Source organism: Cyprinodon tularosa, unplaced genomic scaffold (genome assembly GCF_016077235.1).
Source record: "Cyprinodon tularosa strain WSP-4 unplaced genomic scaffold, ASM1607723v1 ctg63, whole genome shotgun sequence".
Classification (NCBI taxonomy): domain Eukaryota; kingdom Metazoa; phylum Chordata; class Actinopteri; order Cyprinodontiformes; family Cyprinodontidae; genus Cyprinodon; species Cyprinodon tularosa.
The window spans coordinates 192,726-215,018 of record NW_024039374.1 but is presented as its reverse complement, the minus strand read 5'-3'; the positions used below and the strand labels follow the sequence as shown (position 1 = coordinate 215,018).

Genomic DNA, 22,293 nt, shown 5'->3' with positions numbered 1-22,293 from the left:
CTCACCTACGTCTAGATTGGTCCTGAAAGCCGTCACTCAAATAGCCCCACCAGAGAGACTTCTGGGAACTGTAGTATAAGGAAAGCTTTGCTTCTAACGTGGAAACGTCTGTGTTTTTGTGAGTTTTTTTCTTCCTAAATCACACAGTAAACATATTTAGATCTTTATTGCTGATAAACGAACGAATAACACCAGAGTTCACATTAGGGCCTACCCCAAACAAGAAAACATATAAGTTACTTTTAAACCTAGCATACAACCGTTGCCATTGGAAACAAACAAAAAAGACAATACACCTGTTTTCTTTTGGCAATAAAAGTGTATTGTCTGGCAAGATTAACACGAATATATATCATAAAATCTAATAGTACACATATATTGTTATTCTTAATCACTGTTTTAAACTTTTCACGCTGTGTTGTCCATTTTTGTGCGCAGAAAGCGGACGCCATTTGTTCCAGTTTATGCCAGTATCACACCTAACCTACAGTATAAAAGGTAAGAGCAGGTAGACAAAGCAATATGTGTGAACATGTTTCACTTTCTGCCACTGGGTGGCAGCAACAAGCCATGTACAGACTGTTTTATCCCACTAGCTCATGCCAAGCTTAAATATAGGATATAATTTTCAGCAGTAGTACAGTGAATTTTGAATATATTTTATAACATTAAAATAGGGATCTTGGTGTTCTTTTTTTCCAGGGCTTTTCTTGACAAACAAACAGAAGAACTGAAAAGTGTGGTATTTTATCTCTTTAGCTCCCTGAGCCTTTATGTGGTGGGTAGATTTTTATCAGGGTCATCTAATACAGCCACAATCTTTTTAGGAAATGTACAATCTTTGTATGCTTTGAGAAATATTTTTGGTTTTTTGATACGCCTTAGTTTTAATCTAGAGTCTCTATCAACATATATTTTTTTCAAGTCATGCCCTAAAGTTTCATTAATCTTCCAAGGTTGTGATCTTACCATTGTAGCCCCCATGATTCTGTCACCACCATGCTTGACTGTGAGGATGTAAGTTCATGATTTGTTAAGAGCTTTTGCAGCTAATGTTCTCCTTGTTTATCCAGTCAAATCACACCAATTATCTCATATTGTATGTGTGTTAGTGCCATATCATTTTCATTTTAATATGACTGAATGGTGCTCTATGGGATGTTCAATTCCAAGAGTGTTGTATCAACTTTATTCTGACTGCTGCAGATGGAGTTATATCAAAATGAAATTACTCTAAGATGGAGCTCATTTTATAAGGATTACATGAGGAGGAAATAGAGGGCTAAATTAAAATGAATAGCATACTTCTGAGATTTTTATTTGCACAAAAAAAACCCATGTTGGTGTCTCTATTTTGCCACCATCCAAGCAGCAGTAGCAGCAGCAGCATAAAGGATAGACATTCACACATGTGATTAATTAAGTTAATTAGGCTATATTGATGATTTTCATAACATTGAGGGAATATTATTGTATGAGCCAATAAAGGCTGAAATTATTTTAATGACTTAAAGAATATCAGATGTAACTAATGAACAGCAGTCAACAGACTTGTTTTGAAAAGATGGCGGATATAAGGATACAGGAAACTAACTAACTTTTAAGTCATAAGACAAACAAAAGGAAAATCAACTTGTTTCATTAGTATTTTGCTTAATAAAGTATTCTAGTAGCAAATAGAGATACAGTTTGAGTCAGTCTTTCTGTTGCTTGGAATTCTAGTTTTTACTGGGTTTTTCATTACTACTGTGTCCAGATTATGTATAATTATATCACCCTAAAGAATACAATTCAAATAGGCTTATTGAAGAAAACACACCATCTCGGTAACATTCATACCTGTGATAAACCCATCTTAGCAGTGCTTTATCTTAAGGAATGTTATTTGATAATTCTGCTTTAAAATATTCAGATCACACAAACACAAAGGTTGTGGAGCTTCCGAGAGCTGCAGGAAGATGCTGTGGATTCTGGTGGCCCTGATCTCCTGCATCTGTGCAGCTCAGGCCTGTCTGCAGTGCGACCGCGCCATCAGGAACATGCATGACGACTTCATCTTGTCTGCTCCTACAGTGAATGAGCAAATTGAGTTACAAACAATTTGTGACCACGCCTATGAGACATACAGAGAGACAAGCCGGAATCGAAAGGGGGTCATTGGTGAGACCATAAACCCCGTATCGGAATAATTGTTTTTACTTCGGGGTCTTACATCTCACCAAAATGCTTCTTTTTTTTGTTTTGTTTGCTAAATGCATAGATCCAACCACATTGTACAGAGCCAAAACTGAATACCAAAGTGAATTTGATCGCTTTTTGAAAACAGAACCCACTGGTAAGAAAAAAAAAAGATGATGTGGAAAAACTTACTTGAAACTATTTTCCAACTCTTTATGATTTCACAACAAAGAGGTTATTTAAAATACTACTATCATCTTTGCTTGACATCTAACAGCAGTGTATCCTGTTTCTATATTTAAGGGTCTCTAACATTTGAAACCATTCAGATCATGGAGAAAGGCAGGAAAATCTTAGAGAAGCACTTGGACGCTTTTATCCCTGATGGTAATCAACCTAAATAATAGTGAGGCAAAGCACTCTATGCAAGTTTCTACTGTTAGTTTCATTTCATCTCTCTGTTTTCTGTTTCCATGAAGGACTTTGCCCCAACAAGTGCGGTGAGTTTGATCGCTGATCCCACCAACGATGCTGCTTCTGGTTGTGCAAACCATGTTGAGTTGGTACATGTTTGCTGAACACATGTACATACGTGTGTGTTTTTGTGAATTACAGGAGTTCTCTGTAGAAGAGTGATGGACTGTATCTCTTGCAAATACAAAATCTACACTTGTCCATCTCTGTCAGACCAGCTGGACTGTGGCGGTATTTTCTATTTCTTTCTTGTAGTGTTGTATTTATATGTTGTTCGTCATTTGATGAGTAGATGAGGGGTTGGCCTGCCTATGTAGAGGGACTGCATCATTCTTCGGAGTATATTAAAGCATGTGGAATGTGTTCTAAAGCATAATGCCTCAGCATGGCCATGTGCAGTGCTAATTAAAAAGATTATAGATATAATCCAGAAGCAAATACATTACAAATCTCTTGTTCTATCTCCTTTCCAGTGTACCCATTGCAGGGGGATGAGGGAGGCCAGGCTGTGTTGGACTGTTTCCTTCCATGGCATCGATTCCTATTGGGAAAACCAGAGTACTACTACTCCTGGGCTCCTGGAGAACCGGGGAACAAAACGGTCACACAGCTGAAACATATTTACTAATATCCTAATTTAACATGTATATTATATTATATAATATATATTTATTATATATTATATTATTTATATTTAGATAAAATAAATGAGAATACTATAGAAAAGTTTATATATTTTAAACAAAATTCACTAAGTGAAACAATTTAAAGCTGAATTACAAACGGAGGGATATTTTAAAGCATGTTTTCTGTGGATTATATTTATATAATATATACCCATAATTAAAACACAACATCTAGGATTAGAGTATTACATTTGACCAATAGCAAGCAATTTTTAAAAAAAGAAATGCAGCTTTTATTATTTTTATATGGACATTTTTTAGTACCTGCTTAAAGGTTGATGATTATAAATAGTCCCTTTATCCAGTCGAAGCACATATTTTGCTTAATTTAGATATGACTGTACTTTAACTTTACTTTCAATTTCCTTTCCACATTGCTCCACCTAAATGTTATTCAGACGTTAAAACATTGGGTGGAGTTTTAAGGTGCAGCATTAGGCTGGTTTTGCTCATACCAGCAGGACACAAGTTTCTCTGTCCATACAGAAAAAATATATATTTTTTAGCATCTCCTTCCTTTGGAGTTTATTAAAGTTCAGTTCTTGTCCTTTTCCCTTAATTATTGTATCCTCTCCCTTTATGATTAATTCTGAGAAACATTTGCATTTACGTCTTCACAAATGGCTGTCAGAATTATCTCACCACACAGCCAATTGTTTAGAAATTCCTGTAAAGTAATTAAAAACATGGATGGTTATTACTTTTTTAAAAGCTTTATTAAGAAGAAAAAATGGCATTTTATATAGTCATACACCAGTCACCCAAACCTTTGTGAGCTGGAACCATATTTTGAGCAATAGGTCGCAGATCTTTGTGTAACCAGGTATTCAGGATTAAAGTGCAACAACCAGGTCAGCAGTATTTTGTAGGCACTATGATGAGCTTTCCAGCTTCTGTTGGTAGTACAGCATTTTTTTTTAAATTGTTTTTGAAATGTACCTTATCAATAAATTGTATTTGGATGTCCTGTTTTGTCACACATTTAGCTGTTGTGTGTTAGCTTGCATGCACATTTTTCCTGCCTGCTATCTGCCTCTACTCCTTATTTATCACTTCCAAATGTGTACATATAGCTGACGGAAAAGGACTTCAAGACCTTAGTGGTGACACACGACTCGTCTGTGGTCCTGAATCAGCTGCACTTGGAGGAGCAAGGAACATATCGCTGCTCTCTGCAAGACCAAATTGGAACCATCTTCTATAGAGTCACATTTCTACTCACAGGTGAAGTCGAGATTCAGACATGTCATCACAAGTAAGGCAAACAGTTGACGCAATCTAGAGCACTGTATTTGCAAAGCTGCCACTGTAGAATCAGATCCCTTTTATAGATGGAAATTCTTACCCGGACACTCATCATCAAAATATGGTGTCGATTTTTCAATTCTCCTACTAACAAATTATCTTCCTCCCACTATCACTCGTTACAAAACTCTTAATTCCAGTGACTTAGCTATCTCTATCTATCTATATCTATCTATAGCTATCTATATTTATTTTAAATGTAAATGAATTATTTATTGTGATAGAATAACTTAATACTAAATGACATTTATTCAAGAAAAAAAAACAGTTTTCTTTAGAAAATATATTTTATAGCTATCTACCTAATCTCTTTTCATAAATTAAATCATTTTTGGCTTAAATAATCATGTATTGATCCACAGAACATATTCTGCAGAGGAACAACGGAGAGCAAAGCTATGATATTTCTCTGGCTGTACATTCAGAAATACCTGCTTTCTTTTTAGTGGGGTTGGGGTCCACATTGAAAAGAAATGTTTGATTAATTTTCTGGTCCAATATATTGAACTTCAGCATTTTCATTCATATTTTGCTTTTAAAAGTCTTGCAACTCTCTTCACCATAGTTTTAAAGCTTGCTTATCTAACGCATAACTTAAATATCCTTGCATTCAAGACAAGATAAGAACATTTATTTTTCTTTTTTAATAAGTGTAATGTAAAACCTTTTATCAGTTACCCTTTCAAAACAGTTAAAATAAAAGCTTTATCAGTTGAGGGATTACCATGTCAAAAATTAGCTTTCGAGAATAACAGAAGTTTGTTTACTGCCTGATGTAAACAGACAGACAGACAGTTTTGTCAACAAAACTGCATCAAAATCGCTGATAGTAACTTAAAAAGAAATACATCTTTCTTTAATTCTAAGTGGACCATTTAACAATTAATCTTTAGCTTTACAAAGTTTCATTGTAACCATTACCATGAAGCTATATTATATGTTCTAGTTTCTTTGTGATTTTTTGCACAAAGTGAGAACTTTCTATTCAGTGTATGCCTTGTTTTACTAAATATAGTTTTTTTTTTTTTTTTTAAAGGAAATTTCTCTCTCGCCAGTCTACCATTTTCACAGCAAACATGTGCGTTTGCCTCCGTTCTACCAAACTCTTGACTCTACCAAACACCGCAGAAGATGGCTTTTCATATCGAGTCCATTCTGTTGGAGGTTTTGTCCTTTTAAAAGGGAGTTTTCCCTTTCACTGTCACTGCATGCATGCTCGGTATAAGGGATTGTAAAGTCAACAACACAATGCAAGTGACTGACGACTGTTACCACATGCTCATCCAGGTGGAGTGAATTCTTCAAAGTCAATAATCTGCTGGGCTTCCCTTAATTTAAAACAATTAACCTGCCTGTCTGTATGATTACAATAACCTTTCTCTGTAAAGCAGCTTGAAATTTCATAGATGAAATGGAACCATAAAAATAAACTGAATTTAATCTAATTCTTTTACATGTTTTGCCTTTTCCATACTCCAAAAAGGTCTGACCAGTACTTTTTAGATCTCCTACAAAAACTGCCACTGACTCAGCAAAAATACCCTGAACTAGTGAAGAAAACCCCCATTACCTTTAAAGCAAAATATGACTGTCATGGTCAAAATGCCAGCAGGGACGCCTGCTTATATATATACTTCAATGGTTGGGGTATTTCCACCAGGGAAACATGATACCTGTGTTAGAACAAATACAACCTATTGACTTCGCTGTAATTTCTGACTGGCTCATTTATTTTTCAACATATGATTAAACTTCTCCATACTACTCATAAACTATTGTTTAATAAAGAGGCATCTGTGACAGCATTTGTAGTGATAAAAAAATAAAAAATACAAAAAATTATTCTACTGTTTTATTTCTGATATTATTTAGACTCTGATATTATTTAGACTCTGAAACCTTCTCTTTCAACCTGAACAGTTCGGCAGTTTGCTACGGCTCAATAACAAACACAGGATGTGACACTTTGAGGTTAGCTGTCGCATACTAAGTTATGAGACAAATATCCTTCCTATCCTTCCTTTCTTTTATTTGATTAATTTTTGAAAGTCAGAAGTAAAGATGATTTTGGTAAATTGTGTATGTGTTAATATGTACAGTTAAGCCCCAACTTACTAAACTATGATATGAGACAACAAAGTAATGTAAAATGAGTTAATAAAAAAGGTGTTTATTTACTCTCTTATATGAAAAGTAGAAAATAATTTCAACACCTCAATATTTCATGAATGATCTTTCATGAAATTTCAGAAGTCAAACCCTTTGTAAATTTAATGGTCAGTTTTCCACCATTATTTTTAACTAATTATCTCTTATAATGAGGCCTAAGTGTTTAAGGTTAGAATACCTTTTGGCCATCACCCCAATCTGTAGCTCCCTCTGCAAATCAGATTCTAGTCTAACTGGGCACTCTAAAATGTGAATATTACTTCAAGACATTGAAAAAATTTTGATTTAAACCTAAATCAGGCAGGAGTATGATAAAAATGTAAAGCTCTGATGGGATGGGGCTAATTAGTGTGTTAATTTACATGCCAAGGTATCCTGAATGTATTGGTTTTCTGTTGTGTTCTGCATTGCTCACATACCTTTACCAACACATTTAATTCCTTAAAAGGTGTAAGGTGTTTACCAGTATGTCTGCTTAATGACTTTGATTTTAAGATTGATGCACTGTGTTTAAAATAAACCTCTGCCTTCACAGTTGCCCCCTTGCCTCTTCAGACCCACCAAGCTTTCGTCACTCTGCCCTCACTGGCTCATGGAGACTACTCACCTTTTCAACCTACAGAGAACCTGCTTGTGGCTGTCATCTCCTTGGTTACAGCGCTGAGTCTGGCAGCCAGCGTAGGCCTCACAGTTGTCCTGGGGTGAGAGACTGCATGTGGGTGGAAGCGGGGGATGGGTTTCACAGGAAAAGAGGGGGTGAAAAGAGATAAAATGAAGCAAAGTGAATGACAGGTTAAATCATCAATGTAGAAGTAGAGCCAGCTGGGATGTTAGGTGGTTTAACTACAAAATCTCAGTTTATTATTCTGAGTCAAGATAGCTAATCTGAGTGAGACAAAAAAAAGGTCTACCTTTTTTTAAATTTGAATAAATTGTTACTTCTTTCAGAAAGTGATGCCAGTTATGCTAATATAAAAAAATCAAAAGTTCTTCATTTTGGTTTTAAATCGTGTGTTTTTTTTTTTTTGTTTTTTTTTTGTTGTTCTTGTAGGATGATGATGAATCGAGAGAGAAAAGCCAAAGGTTTGAGGAAGTCCAAGGAAGAAGTGTGCACAGTGTGATAAATAAAGTAATCACACTCTCAAATGGTGGAAGAGGTTTTCTCACTTCCGTTTGTAGGTGTCTCTCCACAGTCAAATACATTTCCCAGCATGAAGTGTTAAGTCATGTCCAGAAAGTGAGAAAAGGTATTGAAATACAATGTGTCATTCAAGAGTTATAGGATCTGGTTTGTTTGTTTTTAATTAGCTGAGATCTCATAAGACATGAAGTTGGTGGAGATACAACAGAAATCACTTAGTTGATTTTTGATTATTATGTAATTTGACGCATCTGTACCCATGTTTCTGCCAAAATAAAAACAAGATTTGATTTATTCATTCAATGAGTTAAGATAAACTTCTGACAGCATGGTGATCCCCCCCCAGCCCCACCAACCCCCCACACAGATGAGTCAAAGCTGTGGCCACATGGGCATCTAAGATTTGAATCAGGGATAAAATAAATCTCCTGGATTACAGTGTTTTTTTTTGTTTTTTTTTCAGATTAAAACCCCAACCACGCAATAATCCTAGCTAATCCCTCCAAAGGGAAAAATGAGATAAAAGCAAGCAGCGGATGTTGCCATCAGAGGTTCTATTGATATTTGTTTTTTACTGATTCATTCATTCAGAGAGAAAAGCAAGTAATGTTCCTGTCACTATGAAGCATGTTCTAATATTCAGTCATGACTTTTGCTGATTAAGAAGTAACGTATCTAATCATCTTGGCTGCATTTATAATGTTTTATATTTTCTTGGAGTGTACGTTAGTGAGTTAATTTGCTTCTGTTAAGTCATTGTCAAGTCACACATCCTATAAGATTACAGTAAACCCACTCTGACTTCCAACAACCAATTAATACCAGTCTTGCAATATTATGCCACGGGGAAGATGATGAAATATTTAAAACTGAAAATGAAAATGACTGATATTGGATGAGTAACCAGAGCCAGGAAATCACCTATGAAATTACAAACACTGAGAAAGGATTGTAGGGAAATTTCTAGCAAAGCCTTGAATTATGAGTAGGTAGTTTGGCTTATGAGCTACGATTAAAGGAGTTTTGACAATACAGTGAGGGGGTGTGTGGAAGTTGAGGTTTGCATCAGTGTTGACAGGATGTACATCTGCTGCTGCTGCTCTTTCCTTTGAGGTCTGCAGACATGGGGGAGAGGGCTGTGAAAAAAAAAAGAAAACACTTTTAAACACACCCACATACACAGGCTCTCACGTCACATTCTTCCAGCATAGCAGTCGTCTACATCTCACAGGTCTTACTCTAGTGTGTTGAAAGGAACAGTACAGACTGAGGCAACAATAAGTGCACTCTCAGCTGCTCTCCTGACAGCCATGATAAAGTGTGTAGTAAAATGTGTAAAAATGTGTGTGTAGACTGCAGTGGATTGAAAGTGCAGCCTCAGCAGGGAGAAGGGATGACAAAGTGGTCGTTCTACAGAAGGAGAAACAGGCAGCGGTGAGAGAAAGGGAAGTGGGAACATGAAGAAAGTTGGAGCCAAAGGTCTGAGTGGGAGAGAATCTTGTGGGAAGGTAGAGTAATTTCAGTGTGGGCTATGTGGAAATGAGAAAAAAGATGTCAGATTACAACCTATCATGTGAGCAACCCAACAGTAAACATAAAGATACCATACTCACATGGACGGAAAGACATCTGCATAGACTCTTTTAAAAAAAAAGGAGTTCCTTTTTACTCATGTTGGTTTGAAACACTTTGTATTAAACATGTTTTACTCAGCACCAATTCATCAAGAGTCATCTCAGGACACTGTACGAACAGCCACATCAGTCCATTTACATCACTACATCACGTCCTATTTAATACACTGTACAAAAGAACCCTCAAGCTCCCAGGGAGACTACCCGCGGTGGGTGAGGAAGTTTTTTATATATATATATATATATATATATATATATATATATATATATATATATATATATACAAAAACTCTTACTCACCGCCCATATGGGCGGTCTCCCTTTTTTTCCTCCAAGCTTGGGTCCTCAACCAGAGGCCTGGGAGCTTGAGGGTTCTGCCCAGTATCTTTGCTGTTCCTGGAACTGCACTCTTCTGGACCGAGATGTCTGATGTATTTCCAGGGATTTGCTGTAACCTCTCTTCAAGTTTAGGGGTCACTGCCCTGAGTGCCGCAATGACCAAGTATACCACTGATGGCTTGACCTTCTCCAGCTCTGGAGAAGCTGGAGAGTTTTTTTTGTTGTTTTTTTTCTCTAGCTCTTCTCTGAGACCCTGTGTCTTCCAACATGACAATGAACAGAAGCACACAGCTAGGATAACCAAGGAGTGGCTGTGGAAGAAGTATATCAAGATTCTGGCATGGCCTGGCCAGTCTCCAGAACTAAACTCAATAGAGAATCATTGGAGGGAGCTCAAACTTTGTTTCTTCTCAGCGACAGCCCAGAAATCTGACTGATCTAGTTTGGAGGAGTGGGCCAAAATCCCTCCTGCAGTGTGTGCAAACCTGGTGAAAAACTACAAGAAACATTTGACCTCTTTAATTGCAAGCAAAGGCTATACCAAATAAAAAAAACAACAAAATAAAATAACTCATAGATTGTGATTTCTGGATTTCTTTTTTTTAGATTATGTCTCCCACATTGGACATGCACCTACGATTACAATTTCAGACCCCTCAATGATTTCTAAGTGGCAGAACTCGATTAAAACAGGGTGTTCAAATATTTATTTCCCTGAGATTAACCAAACTGATCTTCCTACTGTAGCAGCCAAAATAAAGCTATTTTGATATAAAACTGAACAATATTACTGTATACTTGTTGTCAAGCATGATAGTGATAAATTCATACAAACAGTCTGTTTTTTTTTCATCAATACTTGTTATATTGCAATGTATGATGTGTATAAAACAGAATGCTTGTAAATTTCTGGACTTTACATCCAATAATATTTGGGAAAATTTGTAGACTATGCTATGAAACCATTTTCCTAAACAAGAAACCAACAACATAAAAATAGTTCAACCTTTACTGGTAGGACATTAACATGATTACTTCATGAAAGCAATACAATGATCTCAGTGAGATGTTCTGTTGTGTCATTCTGACATAGCTTCCTCTTACCCATGACATAAATGAACTACAGCGATTCTTGGATAAGGCACTGTTATATTTTGAGTGTCACCCACACAATTGACTTTAATTCTAAAAATAACCAAGGAAAGAAATACTTTTTATTCTGTAGCATTACCTCCTACAGTATATTTAATGTATGTATATATATTAAAAAATAACTCATCCTCACCCACTACGGGTGGTCTTTCCTACTTTTTCCTCCAAGCTCGGCTCCTCTACCAGAGGAGAGGAGGGGCTTGAGGGTACTGCCCAGTATCTTTGCTGTTTCTAGAACTGCACTTTTGTGGACTGAGATGTCTGATGTATTTCCAGGGATGTTCTGTAACCACTCTTCAAGTTTAGGGTACCCTGCCCCGAGGGCCCAAATGACCACGGTTACCTCTGATGCCTTGACCTTCCAGGTTTTCTCCAGCTCCTCTCTGACCCCTTGTATTTCTCTACTTTTTAATGTTTATTTTTCCTGATGTTGCAGTCACGTGCTATTACTACGTCAACCACAACAGCTTTCCTCTGCTTTTTGTCCACCACCGCAATGTCCGGTTGGTTTGCCATTACCATTTGTATCTGGAGGTCCCACAGGATCTTGGCTTGATCATTCTCTAACCACCCTTGGAGGTGTTTCCCACTTTGACCTTGGGGTTTCCAGCCCATACTCTGCACAGATGTTCCTGTACAGTACACTACTCCAGCCACTTGGTTATGGCGCACCATGTAAGCTTTCCCTGCCAGCATCTTACACCCTGCACTTTGCACAGTCTGCCCCTGGGGTCACGTCCGGTGTGGTAGACCTAGGCCTGTATTGCTCTGCTGCATAGGGCCTGTTCCTGTGCAGCCATGATGTGTGCCTCTGTGCTGTCCTTCAGTTCCTACATACATATATATATATATATATATATATATATATATATATATATATATATATATATATATATTCTTTATATGCAACATTTATTTTATTCTATTTTTTTAAAGATAGTTTATTATGTTGAAAACAAACAGATGTCACCCAGAGAAATAATAATAAGATGCAGCTGGGGTTTAATTTGACCCAAATGATAGGAGCCAGTCTTCAGCGTTTCCTCTCAAGGCAGACTCGCAGCATCACGTCACTCATCACAAAAACAATACATATTGGGACCACGTGCGCAGTCGGAAAATCTGGTTTCACGTCAGTGTCCATATGAGGAGTGTCGGACAGACTATATTTGGCGTTCCGCTAGTGACGCAGCAACCTCTGCGGAAAACGGGGCGGAGCCAACTGGACCCCGCCCGGCGGCTCGCGGCTGATATCAATGAACGGCTGAAACTATGAAAAGTAGACCTAGGAGGCTCAGGGGAAGAGCAACAGCTCTTTACTACTACTTATACTTAGTTTTGTTTTATACCTTTAAGGTTAGGGGTTTTTAAAACTTTTTTTATTTGTTAAAGAGCCCTACTTTAATTGCCCACCGTTATATTTTAAGGTTAGTTTGTTTTAGTTTGACTTTTTAAACTTTTTTTTTCATCATGACTTCAAGCAGTGTGACACTAGAAATAACTGACAATGAGTTGGTCCACATCCTGAGGACCCCCCGGGATCAGTACACCTCCAGTGGGTGCGTGATCCTGGACTGCAGACCTTTCCTCGACTTCTCCGCCACGCATATCTGTGAGTCCCGAAACGTCAACTGGAACTCGATGCTGCGCCGCAGGTCCAAGAGCTCGGTGGTGGCCCTGGAGTGGCTCATCCCGGATAAGACGCTCCTGGCTCGGCTGCGGCGGGGGGAGTTCTCCCCGGTGGTGGTTGTGGATGACAGAAGCGGCTCGTTGGCCGGGCTGAAGACAGAGAGCGTGGCCCAAATGCTGCTCACCGCCCTGCAGAACGAGGTCCAGACGCAAATCTGCTTCCTGCAAGGTGAAAACATTTTTCAACTTTAAAAAAAAAACACAGGTGTTAAAATGTATTTGAGGCTTTTGAAAGGCCTTTTTTTTTTTTAGATCATCAGCAAATTAAATTAAAATCAACTTAAAGAACTTTTATTAAATGTTTTTTGCATCCACAATATAAGCTGATTATTATTGGTAAATGTGGCAGCTATGCTAAAATACTATGTAACTTCCTTTCAGGTGGATTTGAGGGATTTTCAGAGGCCTTTCCAGAGCTGTGTTATGAATCTGGGATCAACCAACTCACTTCTGTGGAACCAGAGCCAAGGGCAGGCCGGGGAACTCCAGCATATGATCAGGTATCTTAATAATTTTCTAAGCAGTACATCTATTTATTACCTCAACGAAGAAAAAAAGTCAGATTTCTTAATTAACAATTGTATTAAATCTATTCCAGGATGGGCCAGTTGAGCTGCTGCCCTTTTTATTCCTGGGCAGTGCCGTCCACTCTTCCCGCAGAGAGATGCTGGCAGCAGCAGGCATCACCGCCGTCCTCAACGTGTCCTCCACCTGCCCAAACTTCTACGAAGGAGAGCTTCAGTACCTTCGACTCACTGTGGAGGATACACTCGTTGCTGACATAAGAGCCTGCTTCCACACAGCCATCTCTTTCATTGGTGAGCCCCTTTACTTTCTGCTAATTAAAGGTGTTTTTCTTATTATTTTTGACAGGAATGTCAGTTAAAAGTAACAGGATTTAAAATGCCTGAGGAACTCCCTGACCCTTTCTTCGTAAAACCAAACATCTCTAAGCAGCTTTTATGCAAGAATCCACTTTGAATCTCAGATTTAATAATCTTGTTACAAAACCACTGGGTTATTTGGCACACATTTCAGGAAAGAGGCTTATCAATTCCTAAACCTTGCCATTTTGCTCAATGTTAGCTTTTACTAATGGAAAACTAGAGTGATTTTCAGTTTTATTGTTGCCCAAGTTTGGCAGCAGCTTTTTTTTAAACAGACATTAAATCCTGAGTTTATTGATGGTTGACTAAAATGTTTAATGTGAGCAAGAGCATGGTAGATTAATCTGTGTCCTTTATTCCTTTCTTGCCCACAGATTCTGTGAAGAAGAGTGGCGGTCGGGTGCTGGTGCATTGTCAGGCAGGTATCTCCCGCTCAGCCACCATCTGCCTGGCTTACCTCATGCACACGCAGCGTGTCCGCCTGGACGAGGCCTTCGACTTTGTCAAGCAGAGGCGTCACGTCATCTCCCCAAATCTGGCGTTTATGGGACAGTTGCTGCAGTTTGAGACAGACATCCTCTGTCAGGGATGAGAGACCAGTGGCGACATGCAGAGAGATCGTCATCCCACAGTGTTGTGGCAGACTCCGATTCTTACCAGGACTCGCACAAATGATGCGTTAGTACAGAAAACGGTACACTTAATGAGGATTCCGATAAGTTACTTGTGCTGCTGGCATCACATAACTGGATTCCTTTTTCAAAGCTCAGACTGAAAAATGTGTTATTTTATTAAACTGTGATTGGCAGTTTCATAACCTGCTGAAATATTTAACTTGAAATTGACTACAGCCCAGAAGTAGTAGGTTGGAGCAGCTATTCGGTACTTTTGCTTACACTTTACTGGTGAGGGAAGTTGGTTCTGGTTGTGTGTGTGTGTGTGTGGATCTGTGTGTTTGTTATTTTTAAAACGAATGTGCCTGTTTATTGAGAATGTCTGGTTTGCTTTCATACTGAAGTCACTGTGACATAACTTTAAGAAAGCACTGTGTCAATACTTAAAGCAAAAGGGTTTTTAATTTCTTCAATTGAAGTAAAGAAATGCACTAACTAGAGTCTATATTATGAGGTAACCCATTTATAGGCTGGAAACAGTTTTTAAATTATGTTTTTCTTTTTTTATTGCAGTGTTACAATTTTTGATATGCGTTTCTGCACTTCAAAACCTGCAAAAGTCAATCTACTCCTGTTTTTGTTTTTTCCACTCAAATAAAAACTTGCAGGAGAACATGTTTACTGTGCTCATCTTTCACTTCATATAAAGCACACCTCACAATGCTAGTTATTTATTTTATTTACTCTTTCTGTAGAGACAGAGCAGTGTATTGTAGCTGTTTCCTAGGATATTTTTGTAAATGTATAATTTCATAAACAGACCCTGCAGTGCCCTTGCTGAAGGAGGTGATTAAAGGCATACATGCTGGGTGTTTTGAAGGATTATCCTGTGGAGGGTGGATTTTACAGTCCAAAGTCCCTCCCTACCTTTAGCAATAACATGAACAAATCCTGTTTGCCCATTTGAACTGTAACAAAACATTTGGAGTCTTGATAGTTTAAAAAGTTAATGCCTAAGATGAGGTTAGTGGAGTGCTTATTCTAACTATTAGTGATTATAAGTCTCTAGTTCAGGGGTCTTCGATGTTATCCAGGCTAGGGACCCCCAAACTGATGGAGAGATGAAGTGGGGATCCCCTAATTATATATATTGTATGAAATTGTGTTATATCAAACTGGTCCTATAGTCACTATCACATATGGAGTAATGTAACGAAAGTAATTTCATGAATCATCATCCCTTACATGGCATAAATATAATATTTACATATTAAATAGCAGTAGTGCGGTAAAAAAGCACCAACAGATTTCTATCACTTTTCCTTTGATCAAATGCAAAAATGTATACGTTTTTAAAATTATTTTATTAAAGGTGAAAAGCTACAGAATCAACCAGCTCTTATCCAAAGAGTAATTGCCTCCCTCATGAATTGAATGCTTACAATGAGTATTTATTGGTTTGGCCTGATCTACCAGCTAGATTTGGATCTGATCAATACAAGTCCTGTAGAATAAAGCCTGTGCTATCTCTATATTTATGCTGCTATAGGCTTAGACTGATGGAGGAAAAAGGGAATCCTTTTTCATCATTCTGCTTCATTCTATCTCTATTCTCCCACTCTGCAGAATTTATTACTTCAATCTCTAACATTATTCTCTCTCTGCTTCTTCTCATAGTCGCTTCACCTAGTCTGTTCCTGTTTGGCTGTCACACCTTTGTGGATAGAAATATCAGCTATTGCTATAACATGGGTGCTGGCTCTGAGTTCATCTGCCTGGCTTTGTGTTTTCTGGACGGGGCGGCCTGTGGAGCTGGTTGACAGTTGCCTTTTGTATCTCTGCTTCTTTCTGTATCTCTGCTTCTGTGTCCTTGAACCCCAGTCGGCCTCAGCAGATGGCCGTTCACACTGATCCTGGTTCTGTTGGAGGTACCTTCCTGTTAAAAGGGAGTTTTTTCCTCTCCACTGTCGCTACAAGCATGCTTGGTGTGAGGGATTGCCTTTGAGTTAATGAGTCGATGCAATCAGTTGGTTTTCCTTAGATAGAAAACTTTGACAGTTTGACAGTTTAATCTGGTTGAATTGTCTCTGTAAAGTGCCTAGAGATGAGATGTGTTGTGAATTGGCTTATAAAGATAAGCATAACCCTAACCCATGTAATTCTGAGAAGGGTTACAAAGCCATTTATAAGGTTTTGGTACTCTAATGAGCCACATTGGCAGCCATTATCAAAATAAAAAAATAAAAAATAAAGAAAAATTAATAATTTAAAAATATAAAAGATTGAAATAAAGTAATTTTTAAACAGGGCCGTGGACTGATGAGGCAGCTGTGGACTGATGGGGCAAACGTGGACGTATTTGGTAAACCGTGTGTTGAGGTACATCTGATGTGAACTAACAGCATTTCTAATAGAAATAAGACTTTTAAATCAGGCATGCTTTATAGAATCATAAAAGAATATAAGAGAAACATGAAACACATTTGTGAACCTTAAGATCAAAACATTTTTGCCACAACTTCCCTTCCAAGAGAGTACATTTCCATTGACCATCCATTCGCTCAAGTTGTAATTACAAAACTGAATGCACTCAATCAAAACCCACTGAGAAAAAAAAAGAACATGCTTTTCAGTTAAGGGTTATTGCACAAGGAAGAGGTGATTTTCTGACCTCATCAATATTGGTGCATTTCACAAAAACTGCAATGGAAACACTTGTTTGCCTTTTACATAAGTCACCTGAACAACAACTACTGGCAAAAAAAGAGAAAGAGAATGACAGGAAGTAGAATAAGCATTATGGTGCATCATGTTTTTTAAATGAGCTATCAGGGGAACAAAGTGTGACTTTAACAAAATTTTTTACTTAAAGAAACACTGCGATTTCTGCAAATTGCCTCTTTCTGACATTAGCACATTTGTGATGGAAACACAGCTGATGACTCATCCAGGAAATAACAACGTACCCCAGAAGGAACAACAAACCACTGCAGGTCTCACTTGCACAAATTAACTACAGTGTTTTATTAGAGGCCGACAAAATGGAAGAGTTCCAAGCCAAATCCATTGCCTATTTAAAAGAACACAAAGTCTCATCTTACATAAATCAAAAACATCTTTAAGATCCACAGGATCTATAGGAAAAAATGAAGTAATAATAAAAAAAAGGGCTAGTGACTGATAAGGCAAACTTGGAAGTAATTGGTAGACTGTGTGTTTAGGTACCGTACATCTGATGTGAACTAAAAGCATTTATAATAGAAATAAGACCTTTAAATCAGAAATGCTTTATAGCCTCGTAAAGGAATATAAGGGAATTTACACTAATTTAATTTCAAGTTCACTTGGGATATCCTGTGAGAAAATGACAAAAGAACACAAACACATTAAACTTTGAATAGCTAGAAAATTAAAAAAGTTTCTGAAATGTGTAAGTTAATGAATACTTAAATAATTATTCTTTAAGGAAGTTGTTGGACCTTAAAATGAAGGTTAAACTGTTTTGACATAGTGGTAGGTGTTGCTGCTACGGGTGGCACGGGCAGCTTTTTAAGTTATAGGACAATTTTCATCTTCATAAATAAAATCACCACTGCGACTTTTATTCAATTGCGTGAATTTTGCATAATGCAAGAAAATGTTTTGATAATCTTTAACACATTACTGTCAAAAAAAGAAAGAAGCAACCTGTATGGTAGCAAACACTTTTCAAAGCTCAAGATATATGTATTTATGGCTACGCAATACTTTTCTTCTTTTTAAACACTCACATCTATTTTTACTTATGGCCAGAATAAAAAAAAAACACTTCCCCTAATTTACAATTATCCCTCCCCATCGGGTGCAAAAGTGGAACTATATTTGACTTCTTTCTTCCATTTGCCATATTTTTCCATCTAGTGAACAGAAGAATGCCCCTGTTCAAGCCTTAGTGGAGAGTAAAAACAATGCACTTCCAATAACCCCCAGCCTAATACTAACACTTCGACAGTAACTGTATCAAATGTTTCAATTCAATTTTAATGTTCTTTGTAAGACTTTCCTTTAATTTGTAATAATGTCTAAAATCATGAAGCACAGTGCCTGCAATATTTTATGGAACTGCAAATGATTTAAAATGAGACAGAATCCCCTGCTGAACAGAGATATATGACCTTTAATTTGATTTCATTTAATATGCTCATTGGGATAGAAACATCCCACAGTCAAATAAAACTGAGCTGTTCATTTTAATCAGTGGAGACAGTTTTTCTTTTTACTTGGAAGATAAATGTAGACAAGGTTTTTTTTTTACTTCATATATTGCCTTTTTAATCTAATCACTCTAAGTAATGAATAACTGGTTTTAGCAAAACTCCCAGTGGCCACAGCAGATTGTAATTTAAATGTGTGTATTGCATTTTGGGTTTTTTTTTTTATGAAAATTTTCTTCCATAACATTTAAGAAGATTCAAGAAATGCAGAAATGGGGCTTTTTCCTTAGTCCTCTTAAACACTTTTCACTTTTTCAATTTTAGGTCTAGTGAATGAGATAGTGATGGTGGAAGGATGCTTTTGCATCTATTTCAGTGTAATTTGTACATATATCATTGTTCTGCAATATGGCAGCGTCACAGACAGAAGCCTACAGATGTCAAAATTCATCTATATAACATTACTGGCATTCAATCAAACAGGGATCATAGAGCCTTTGGAAGAGACAAAAGGTTCACAGCATTACTGATCCTACACCATATTTAACAATAGACATATTGTTTTTAAATCTACTGAATTTCCAATTAATGTCTCAGCAGACTCCAGCAAACTCCTTGTTTATATTGGTGATCATTTTCATAATTTTTATTTTTCTTGTTTGCTTCTTAAATCAGTCATGTTGGTGTTCTAATAGTTGCATTTCTAAAACTGTGAACACTAAACATGTTGTTTTTCTACCCTCCATATTAGTCAGCACCTTGTGCTTAATGACAAGATACGCTTCAGCCCTCGTCCTGCCATGTGTCTAAACGTAATGATCTCTGTGTCATGTTATATTTATATACCAGTAAAATACAGTCATGAATTACTGTACTGACTGAAAAATTTAAAGGACACTGATCAAATCAAAAGCAGAAGCTAAAAAATGCTTCAGCTGTGTTATTTTAGGAGTTTTCTGTGATAAATATGAAACAAGCATTTTTAAATTAAAAACAACTATTGTCTGACAGTTTACACAGTGATCAAAGTAGTGTTGGGCTGATTACATTTTTTGGCCCGATCTGCCTATCGATACCCGATACCTGGCTGTGCAGTATGGGTCGATACCGATACCATATCGATACCATATCCATCTATTTGAAATTGATGTGTGTGTGTATATATGAAGAACTGCATGCTACTTGGATGTGAAATAATTACCATCATAACTTTGTCAAGCTGCTGCCTACTTTTGTGAAGCAGGAAAAAGTCTAATACAAAGTGAATCCAGTAGAACTTTTTATTGCCTACCTGGAATGGGTGAATATAGTTGAATAAACTTTTGGCTCTCAAAATGGTATCGCTGCCCTATTTGTTGGTATTCGCCGATACCGACACCACATTTTCATTACTGGATAGGGGCCCCACCCTACTGTATACTGGCATCGGCATCGGTGCAACACTATCTCAAAGTAAAGTTTTAAATTGTCCACATTTTTCCATTTATGTTTGTGCCTCAATAAAAAATGAATTTACTTTACACTAAAATTTCAAAGATCTGTCAAAAATTTCGAATGATAAAAAGAAGTTCAGAAGAAACATATCATTAGATTCCTTCCATGTGTCAAAACATAGGATGAAATAGAGATAATGTGATAAATATTAAATATAAGGCTGTAAAGTCCGATTTCAAACATGTCTAAAAATTATATAATAAAAACAGTTTGAAGTCAGGAGGAATTGTATGAGACTGGTTCGATGTTGTTTCTCTCCAGGAAGCTAACATCACTCCAGGCAAATAGGCAGTAAGTGTCACTTATGACAATCATGTGATGCTGTTTGCTGTCATGCATTAGTAACAAGCCATTTCCCCTTTAGTAAAATGGATTTTATCTCTCTTATTGTTTGAAATTTACTTTCTGTACATATGGTGGTATTTTGAAGACCAATCTTTGACATCTAACAGTCTAACAGACCAGTTTGTTGACCAAATTTGTATTTACAAACAGGGAATCTGACTTTGCTTCACATCCCATGTTAATTTTACTCAAGCATGATACATATACTTCTCTAGGTTATTCTAGAACCAGATTAAGAACCAAGAGATTATATGTTATCGCCAGAACAGAGAAAAAAAACATTGGTTTGCAGCAGGACAGTGCTCTCTAGTGACAGCTTTTAAAACAACCAGAAATGGAGGTAATTTGTGGCTTTCCAGCAGATGACGCCAGAATACTGTTTATTGTGCATTATCTGGTCATTTTACCCCAGAGGGATCATTATCACACACTATACATACACTATACATAATCTTTGCTTTTTCCAAGTATGTCCTGCTCATAAAAGTTTGATGTTTATGTGTACATTTAGATGTCTTTGGAAGTAAGACTATTCCAGCATCTCACTGTTCGAATGCCTCTCATTAAAATTTGTCATATCCAGTTCTTCCTTTATCAATCAGCCTCCCTAATGAAAACAGACTAAACTATTAGTCACACTTTGAGCCTGGATTAAACTACTGTCAGCTCTAATCATATTATATTAAGCTGCAGCAAGACCCACTGATGGAGTTTACATGCGTTTGCGTGTGGTTGTCTCTGTAACATACTTACAACAGGGAGAGTGTGTCAGATTAGGGATTAGGACAGATATCCTCCTTCCTTTCGGACGTCAAGTTTTGCTGTTCACAGATGAGGACAGATTATGTCATTGAAAGAAAAATCCCAGGTGATGAAAACAGATCTGTGACATAAGAGGTTTCAGAATAATAATGTGGTCGTATTTGCTGAGGTCCGCAGGTACATGCAGCAGGGGCGTTCATTATGTAGTGGAAATTACTCTGACCATCTGACAGAACTAAAAGTAACTGGTTGCATGCTTCTGGCTCCTGGAACTCACATTAAAAGTAAATCTGGTTGAAAATAAGAAAACTGAACCATATCTTATTTTTCTTCAAACTGTTCTAAAACAGTTGTCTCGATCAGGAAAAGAAGAATAAATAAACATCCTCACCCAGTGTTGTAAAAGCTTTTTCCAACTTACACATTTCTATGGTTTTTACTAATTTACGAATTGAAATATTAGATAAATTGGGATTTATCTAATCGGGGAAGAATACGGCAAAACAAAGCGTCTATATATAGAAATATAGTTGCCCAACAACATTTTAACTATTTATCAACACATGCAGTCTAATTACTCCAGTTCTTATGCAAACAATGAATCATATTACCGGTACCTATTATCCCCTTAAACCTTCTGAGGATGTGAAGTTGGCTAAAAGATTAAAAAATGGCAGACATCATGCACTGATCAGCAACTGGAAAAAGTTAAACGTTTTATAAACTCCATAAAACCAACACTGAGAATCATTATCCACAAATGGAGAACACACAGCACCGTAATGAATCTTTTGGTCATTACGGTGCTGTGTATTACAGGGCAGTGTCATTGGTCAGGTTAGATGACTCCACAAGTGGATCAACAATAAGAGACTGAGCTAAATAGCATCCATTGGAGAGCTCCACCAGAAGAAGGAAAATAACGATCTCACTTTTGAATCTTGATGATTTCTGCATCAGTTTGACAAAAGTGAAGCTTTTGTAAGATCTGCGCCTTGTCACATGCGGCATTAACCTAAAGGTTCACGATGGCAACATAGTAATATAGTGATGGTCTGAGGATGTTTCAGGACTCAGACAACTTGTCGTTATTGAAGAAACCATGAAATAAGCTCTCTCTCAGAAAACCCTGAAGGACAACATTGGACCATCAGATTATGATGCTAAACTCAAACTCATTTAGCCGCAGACTAAAGTTTAAAGCACAGTAGCAGATACACCTCTAAACAGC

At 37.2% G+C, this 22,293-nt stretch overlaps 2 protein-coding genes across 2 annotated transcripts; both read left to right on the top strand.

Moving 5' to 3' along the window:
- The first annotated feature begins 1,922 nt into the window (after positions 1–1,922).
- Positions 1,923–8,205, top strand: LOC119798524 (izumo sperm-egg fusion protein 1). Its single transcript, XM_038308033.1, has 9 exons — positions 1,923–2,160; positions 2,261–2,335; positions 2,482–2,565; positions 2,658–2,678; positions 2,794–2,883; positions 3,126–3,253; positions 4,412–4,562; positions 7,348–7,513; positions 7,864–8,205. The coding sequence occupies exons 1-9, from the start codon at positions 1,959–1,961 to the stop codon at positions 7,931–7,933; spliced, it is 987 nt and encodes a 328-aa protein (XP_038163961.1). The 5' UTR covers positions 1,923–1,958; the 3' UTR covers positions 7,934–8,205.
- Positions 8,206–12,346: 4,141 nt separating this feature from the next.
- Positions 12,347–14,943, top strand: dusp2 (dual specificity phosphatase 2). The gene is made up of 4 exons (XM_038308045.1): positions 12,347–12,936; positions 13,149–13,267; positions 13,366–13,585; positions 14,029–14,943. Exons 1-4 carry the CDS (start codon positions 12,549–12,551, stop codon positions 14,244–14,246), a joined length of 945 nt encoding a protein of 314 aa, XP_038163973.1. The 5' UTR covers positions 12,347–12,548; the 3' UTR covers positions 14,247–14,943.
- The last annotated feature ends 7,350 nt before the right edge of the window (positions 14,944–22,293 follow it).